This window comes from Euprymna scolopes, chromosome 6, assembly GCF_053919585.1.
Source record: "Euprymna scolopes isolate OS-2025 chromosome 6, ASM5391958v1, whole genome shotgun sequence".
In the NCBI taxonomy this organism is placed as follows: Eukaryota; Metazoa; Mollusca; class Cephalopoda; order Sepiida; family Sepiolidae; genus Euprymna; species Euprymna scolopes.
The window spans coordinates 175,576,124-175,585,032 of NC_136487.1; the positions used below are offsets into that span (position 1 = coordinate 175,576,124).

The following is an 8,909-nucleotide window of genomic DNA, read 5'->3' on the forward strand; positions in this document are numbered from 1 at the left end:
CATGACTCAACCGGACACGACCATCATTGTATTGTCGCTAACTTTAAAGAGATGTTTATTCAACATTTTGGCTAAGATCAAAGTGAAGAATGAAAGGAGTATTTGGACAAGTGAGCGACCAACGACCCCCTCCATCTAATACACTCCTATACTTTTGAGTGTCTTGTAGCACAAGCCTCTTGTGCCTAAATTGTATTTCTTTTTACCTTTGTATGCAAATAAAATTTTCGGTGATTATTGTCAAGATAGAGTCGACGGATCGATTTTATAAATGTGTGGTTTTAAGCAAACAACCGTACTTAATTGTCATGTCAAACATAGTAATATATCCCAAAATTACGAAAATTCATCGAATAAAAATCTATCGCTGTGACGCTGACGCTGTAGTCTTAAAAAAGTCTGCCATTAAAGTGTCGAAAAGAGAGAAAGGCATGTTCCATGTATTCGCAGACTTCAAAGTGTTTACATCTAGGGAAAATGCTATTTCCAATTTTCCGTAAAAATTACTTTTAACTAAATAAAATAATTTTCTACTATATTAATTTTTTAAATATATTACTATTTTCGACATGACAAGTAGTTTTTGATCTAAACATTTTTAAAAATGGATCTGTCGACTATCTTAAACCAACTATGTACATTATTGTCACGAAACAACTTATTTTCATTTTGAAGATAGAAAAACAGGGGGAGATAATACCATTTTAGAGACGATATGCAGTATACATATAGTAAATATTTATATTTTAAAAAATTTCAAAATTTTGATTTCGCTACGAAAATTAAAATTTTGTAAAACATTTTTAAAAAAGTAATTTCTCAAACAAAATCACACGCATTCCAATGAGTGAATACATTTTTGAAAGCCGTACATTTTAACTTTTATTCATTTCAGATTGTTAAATTTTTACATAAAAAAATTATATTTTTGTAAAGTCAAAATTCTTAACTTTTCGCAATTAAGTATCTTTTGATTTTTGTATAATACATGATTTCTTTAAAATTGCATTATTCCCCCCCCCCCTGTTCTGCTGCGATGTTCAAAATGAAAACAAAAGTTCTTCGGCGACAAGGGCCAAAAGTTTAAAAATATTTTTAAACAATACCCCAACAACGACCCAACGTCAATAAACATAGCTGGTTTTTAGTAAAAACAAATCTATGGGTATAGATTACAAATGTCGAAAGCCATTAAAGTGGCGAAAAGGGAGATAACATGTCCCCTCTATTCGCAATCTTCAAGGTGTTCACATCTAGGGAAAATGCAATTTTCCATAAAAAATATTTTTAACTATAATTTTCTACTCGACGAATCTTCGTACTTTTTGGATATATTACTATTTTCGACATAAGTACTGTTTTTGCTTAAAACCACAAAAAATCGATCTGTTGACTATCTTAAGCACCTTTTTATTTAGCCAAAAATAAGTTTAATAACGAATGAAATCAACGTTTCAGAACCTTAACTCATTCTTCTAAGGGAGATAACTATTTTACTAAAGTAATTTAAAAACAATTTTTCATACAATTACTCGAATGTTTTGGTTACGAAAAAGATTACAATATCGTCGCATCTAATTTTTTTTTTTTTTTTATTAATTAAAAAACAAAAAACTTAAATGAAGTAAATAAAAAAATAAAAATCATTTTCGGTGCTTATTCAAATCGGCACTTATGGCGGCAACTAAAATTATAGAAAATACAAAAAAATTGTATGAGCTTACCCAGGCACGGAACAAAGATGAAATATTCCACAAATTGCTTAATTTGATCAAGTATTTATTTATTTTCAAGGAAATCAAATGTTACGACTAAGCGAGTTGTATTTTTGTTGACCATGATTAAATCCGATGCAAAAAAAAAAAAAAAAAAAAAAAAAATTGGGTGGACAACTTAAATCGAAGTGTCGCGATGCGGGGGTCAGCCTTATGTTCAATGCAATTTAGTAGTAAAATCGCTAAAAATCGTAAATTTTGATTCTTATTTTAAATAAAATATTTTATCGATTTACGTAATTTTTGGAATATGACATCTTCGTCCTGCAACGAGTACAGTAAAACTACAGTATATTAAGCAGACTTTTCTGTATTTTCTTTAATTTTAATTGCTGCCATAAGTGCCAATCTGGAGAAGCGCCCCTTTTTTTTCCTTAGACTTCTTAGTAAAATAGAATTAACCTCCTTAGAACAAGGAGTTAAGATTCCGAATGCCTGTTAACTATAAACTAGGACGTTACGAATACCTGTAGGTAGCACTCCCTTGTATGGGGCGCTTTAAAGCACAGGCAGTAACTCCCACCCTTTATAAAGATAGTAGTGTCTGGGAGAGGATCCCTTCCCCTAGATCGGACATTTTGATCCCAGCCCGAAGGTTACGAAAAAAGAAAAAAAAAAGAAAAAAAAAAGAAAAAAGGTTGCATTGTTTGAATATCCAACTACAAAACCACCTGTCTCCGATTTTTTTCGGTTAACTTCGATTTTTCAAAAACGGTTATTTTTGAATCATCTAGCAAGCCCGCCCCCCCTCCCTCACTTCAGTGTTGATGTATTCGTGGGAAAATTTTATTTTCTGAGGTAATACAGGTTGAAAAAGATAATACAATATATATAGGTTAATCATGACATCTTTTTATGATTAATTTATTTTTAATAGAATTTTTATAAATACATTCTCCGGTTTGTTTTACAATCCACAGAAGTACGAAAACGTGTTAAAAAATTCAAATATATAAACAAATAAATATTATCAAAGGCAAAAGAAGTTACTCTTCTACCTATTTGAAAAGGTTTTAGCGATTTTACTCACTTTAAAACATTTGGTTTGAAAAACCTACAATATCCAGCGTTACATAAGAAATATGGCCACGAATTGATCCTTAAATAGTTGAAGTCTTGAAAATGACTTTAAAATAAAAAATATATACAAAATACTATTAGAACCCCCTCCAATATGTCACAGTAATATATTGGATGGGTTTCTGATAGTATTTTCGGTAAATGTTGCTTTTAACTGTAACCCAACGGCGCAACGGTCACAACGCTGATCATTCTAGTTTGTATTTTTAGGGGTTTTCGAGGCCGCTGAAAACGAATCTGACATTTAAACCTGTCGTAAATTTATCGTTCTGTTGTTTAAGACCCGTTTCTATGGAAAATTTTGGATTTGTTTAACTGTACACAGATTCGAAAAAGTTGTCACAAAACAAATATAGAACAAAAATAAATGTTATCAAAGGCAAGATAAGTTACTTTTCTACACAACTGGATATGTTTTAGTGTTTATATTTGAATGTAACATGTTTATTCAGCTCGAAAAACATACAGTGTTTACCGATGTATTGAAAAATTTAAAATGACAGCCGACTGGCGACTCTCTCTTTGAGGCGGTAAGTTTGGGAAAATGAGTTATAAATAAAAAACCAGACAAAATACTGTTAGAAACTCGCTCAATATATGCTACCGTGACATAGGCTGACACATTCGGCGGGTTTTTTTTTAAACAGTATTTTGACTTATTTATAACTCCTTTTCCCAAACTTACCGTCTCCGAGAGAGAGAGTCGGCCGTCATTTTGAATTTTCCAATACATCGGTAAACACTGTTTTTCGAGTTGAATAAACATGTTACATTAAACACTAAAACATATCCAGTTGGGTAGAAAAGTAACTTATCTTGCCTTTGATAGCATTTATTTGTTTTATATTTGTTTTGTGACAACTTTTTCGAATCTATGTGTACAGTAAAGCAAACCCAAAATTTTATTACGGATAACCGTCATTTTGTAGATGTTACACATGCGCCCCTCCCCTTTCCACCGAAACGGAAAACGTCTATATCGTCAATATCTTCCCCACCACCACCGCGCATATGAACGCAAAAAAATTGCACGTGGATACATATTTTCAACCATGGTAACTACACAAAACATGAATAACGGTAAAAGGTGCAGCAGTGCAGCACTGCAGCAGCACTAGTGCTGCAGTGCTGCACTGCTGCACTGTTGCACCTTTTACCGTTTTCAAATCAAAAATCCTTTAAAATGACCACTATTACAGGTTTTCGGGTGTGCTGAAAATAACTTATAAATTCCAGGAAACAAGTAGATTCCAAGATGTGAAGAAATTATAATTTCAAAAAGTAGGAGATCACTTTTCTATATTAATTTAATGTAAAATGAGCACCCACTTTTAATTGAGGGGGGGGGGGTTCAACGTTAAATTGGGTAATTGTGGCCTGGTAAACCAACATAAAACTTGTTTTCTATGGGTTTTTTATCGTATTTAAATTTTCCACAAATAAGTAGTTTTCCGGATATTAAGCAATGTAAATGATGGGGAGAAAATGTACGCGCGCTTGCGCGTACAACAATGACCACCAACCACCACACCATTAATAACATGTAGAATTACATTGCTTAATGTTCGGAAAACTACGTATTTGAGGAAAATTTAAATGCGATATTCGTTTGCAGCACACTCGAAAACAAGGGAATTTTTGTGTTGTTCTAACAGGTCACAATTACCCATTTTACGTTAAATTAATATAAAAAAAGTTATGGTCAATTTTATATGGGAAAATTGACCCCCCCCCCTCTAAAATGCTATTTATTTATTTTTTAAAAATTTCTCTTTTGGTATCTTTTTTTTTTAGATTAGGTCCACCTCCACAATTTTCTTTTAACTGACACCTTTTAAAGGTTTTCGACTATGCTGAATACGAAAATCGCATTAAAATTTTGCAGAAATAATTAGCTATCGAGATACAAGAAGTTGTATTATGCATTGTATTCTTTGCGGCCATCTTTTTTACGCGCGTGCTGTGTCAGTCATAGATAAATAGATTTGTTTATGACGCGCGTAAAAAAGATGGCCGCCAAAGAATACAATGCATAATACAACTTTTTATATCTTGATAACTACTTATTTCTGAAAATTTCAATGCGATTTTCGTATTCAGCATAGTCGAAAACAAAAGTCGTCATTTAAAAGAAAATTGTGGAGGTGGACCTAAGCTGAAAATTTACCCCCCCTTTTTTTTTTGTATTCATATGCGCTCACGCAGTCGCAGTGCGGTGGAGGTATTGACGACATGGCAGTTTTCCGTCTCCGTGTTTTTGGTGAGGAGAGGGCGCATCCACAACAGCTACAAAATTACGGTTATCCGTAAGAAAATATTCCCTAGAAACAAGTCTTAAAAAAAACAAAAAAAAAAAAAAAAAAACAACGGTATATTTACGACGGGTTTTAAATGTCAGATTCGTTTTCAGCGGCCCAGAAAACCCTTATAAACACAAACTAGAATTATCGGTGTTACTGTTAAAAGTTTAGTAGCTGTTCTGAACTATATTTTACACTTTTCTGTCATCGGTCAATTTTGTGAGAGCCGGATTTTTCCCACATTAAAAACTGATCTCGTGTCTAACTTGGCCCTAGTGTTGAGGCAATTAAATAGAAATATATAAATATTCCTATTACAACTCACAGTTCATATTAGTGTCAACGTTTATAAGTTTTGGGGTATGCTGACAACGAATATCACAGCTACATTTGGAGATATAAGTCGTTTACCAGATATGAAAAGATGATATCCAACGTAAAAGCTAATGCAAATCCCTGGCATCTATTCTGTTTTCACAATCGAGTAGTTGGTAATGCGCATGCGTGTAACTGAAGCAGACGACAAAGCAAATATCCCCCAAATATGGTGTTTATTCCGAAAGCCGTTTTTAACATGAAGAGGTTGGAGGTGTTTATGCATGCGCATTACTAATTCTGGCTGGCAGGGATTACATAAGCTTTTTAAAAGCCGTGTTTACGTTAGATAAATGTTTTCATATCTGGTACAAGTAGTTATCAGCCCCAAATTGAACTGATATTCGTTGTCAGCATACCCGAAAACCTTTAAAAGTCAACATTTCGAATGTAAACGGTAAGTTGTAGTTGATGTAAAAAAAAAAAAAAAAAATTTTTTTTTTTTTTTTCTTTTTTTTTTTTTTAGGACAGAAAAGTCGCGAATTTATATTTTCTAAGCAAGGATCTACCTGCCTCGAGTTTAAAATGGAGTAGGAAAATAAAATGTTGGAAGATTAACAATAATAATAATAATAATAATAATAAAAAAGTGTCCTTACAGATCGACTTTTTAAAAATCTTGTTTTAAGCCAAAACAATTTGTCATATCGGAAATAGTAATATATCCCAAAATTACGAAAATTTATGTAGTAAAAAAACAAAAAAAAAACAAAAAATAAATAGAAAAGAGGCTTGCCTTTTTTCTGTTCTTGGCCTTCGGGCCGGGATCAAAGTGTAGTATCTGCTCTTGCTGCAAGGTAAATTGTCCCAGTCAATGGAGGGGAAATCCTCTATACTGGGATAATTATTATTTTTGGTAACCAGAGTGCCCCCTTTTAGGGGAGCTGGTTTTAACCCCACATTAAAAACGGCCTTGTGCCTAATTTGCTTTGGTGGGGAAGCAAATAAATACATTAAACATGAAGCGGAAGCTTTGTTAACTCTTTTTTTGCCGCGAACGTAACTCTCCTAAAATAAACATCTGTATTTCTTCAACTATTTTAGTTCCGAAATTAATGTCAATTTGAATTTTGAAAAAGTTTGGTGCTTTTACAGAATTTTTTTTTTTTTACCTTAATTTTAGGTATAACTTGGCAAAAGTCGGTTTAGTCGGTGGCCGTGGTTTAGTTCGGTTCAAATTTTGTAGAAGCACAAAAGCAAACAAACCAAAGGGTATGTTATTGTTCCTATTTACTTGCCACCCCACGAGGGCAGAGTTAGACATAAGATCGGTTTTTAATGTGGAGAAAATACAACTCCCCAAAAAGGGGCACTCTGAATAGGGACAAAAATATAAATTATTAACCTACGATTTATTTCATAAAATACAGATTGAGGCAATTTAAATTTTTGTCCCAATCCAGATTGACGCCCCCACCCCTCTTGGGGGTGCTGAGTGTTCCATCACATTGTATGTGACCTCGTGCGGAGGCAAATATATGCGGACAACACCTCACACTAAAGAGTTTTGCGTCTACACGTAACTTCGATACAATTTATTATTAACCGAATATTTATCTAAAATCTAAATAAGGGAAAATAAAAAAACGGTGATAATGCAGAGAGTGATCCGCGCTATTTTTTTTTTTCGTATTTCCAAGTTTAATTAAAGTTTTGTTTTTTTATTCAATTATAAGGTTAAAGTACAGAATAGGTACAAAACACCCTCCCCATGTTAAAAATGGCTTTTTAAATAACGTCATTATTTCAGCACGGATCATCAGTGCATCATCACTCTCTGCATGAGTACCATCAAAACATTAGGCCTCCATTCAGACAATCATGCCAGGTAAATATAGATAATTTACCTGAATAAATTTATGAAATAAACAAGTTAATATTCAAATAAAGAAAAATTAAAAACATTTTTAAGTTTAAAAAAAAAAAAAAAAAAAATGAAAATAAAATTTTAGATTGATTTTTTTTTTTTTTGTAACATCGATTTTAAATCGAAAATGACGCAAAACTGCAACAAAAGAAAATGTTTTCCCTTTTTTTTCCGAACCATGAAATTTTCGTCCCCATTTTTATTGGAGGTGGGGGGGACTCCCCGGACTCATTTACAGAGAAAACCAATTTAACTGTATGCCAAGTGAAACGAGATCACTGAAGTTTGTTTTAAAGTTGAACATCTTAAATAAAATCTGCCTTTTTTTAAAGAAAGAAAAGAAAAAAATGAGGGGGTCTCCATGATTTGACCAAGGAAAGAAGCAGCAAGTGGTTTGGTTGGGACACCCTAAAAATGTCGACCCGACTTTTTGATTTTCACTCCCTGAAATTTGCAACTGTAAAACTACTCGAACAACCACACAAACAGTTGCATCGTTTGCAGTAGAAATTGAAAATAAATAAAATGCATTTTTAATTGGAATTTTGAGAAAATAATTTCATTTTTAACAACAGTCAACTGTTAATTATAAACAGGCAAGTGGTTAGAAAATCAGTGATCAATTTACAATTATAATTATCTTTAAAATTGATCCTTCACTTTACAACCACCTTTTGCGTTTTTTTTTGTTTTGTTAAAAAAAAAAAAAAAAAAACTTACGGAAAAAGGCGAAAATCCAACAAATATTGACAAGCAAAGTCCGTCGCCCGTAAAATCTGGAATCCATAATGTCACACATTTCATAATCCCAAGAGAGTCAGTTTAAAGTTGGTTCATATGTTATTTTTTGGTGGAAAAATTAACTTTTCTTTTTCTTGTACGTTTTTTTTTTTTTTCAGGGTTTCCTTCTGTTATTTGTAGGTTAAAAAGAATTGCGGCCACGTTTTCCCCGACACTTGTTAAGCGACAGTCGCCATCTTTTTAAAAAAAATACGTTTCAACCTTTTTTTTTTTCCTTCTTTTTCACGTCAAAAAAAAAATGGTGGCCGCAACCAACACAACACGCACTTTTTTCTTTCTTCTTTTCCTTTCCCCTTTTCTCTTTCTTTTCAAAACTACAAACACCTACTTCCGTAAGTAAGAAGAAAAATATGTAGAAATGGGTTTTTGTAAACATACATCATTTATTAAATACTTAGATTGTCTCACCTTCGTTCAGTTTTAAATTGTAAAGCCAATCCCAGAACAGCAACAACCACCTGCCGCAAAATTAGTTTTAAATTAAATTAATTCTTTTTAATTGTGTTACTGTCTTGATTTAATTTCACCTTTATTTATTTATTTTTTCTAATAAAACAGTCATCAATTTGATATTTTTAAATTCTTTAGGAAATGAATTTTATGAATTGAGTCGTGCCTTCTTCAGGTGAATTTTATTCGTGATAAAATAGCAGGTGATTTCTTTTCTTTTTACTTCTTTAGCTTTGCAATTTAATGTTCATTTAAATCCGT

At 32.5% G+C, this 8,909-nt stretch overlaps 1 protein-coding gene across 1 annotated transcript in view; it reads right to left on the bottom strand.

Moving 5' to 3' along the window:
• The window catches only part of LOC145278110 (uncharacterized), a 112,529-nt gene extending 104,107 nt beyond the window's left edge, over positions 1-8,422 (bottom strand). Inside the window, exon 1 of the mRNA XM_080130384.1 lies at positions 8,118-8,422. Within this exon, the coding sequence (XP_079986510.1) occupies positions 8,118-8,196 (79 nt within the window). The 5' untranslated portion in view covers positions 8,197-8,422. The remainder of the gene's footprint in view (positions 1-8,117) is intronic.
• Between the last annotated feature and the right edge of the window lie 487 nt (positions 8,423-8,909).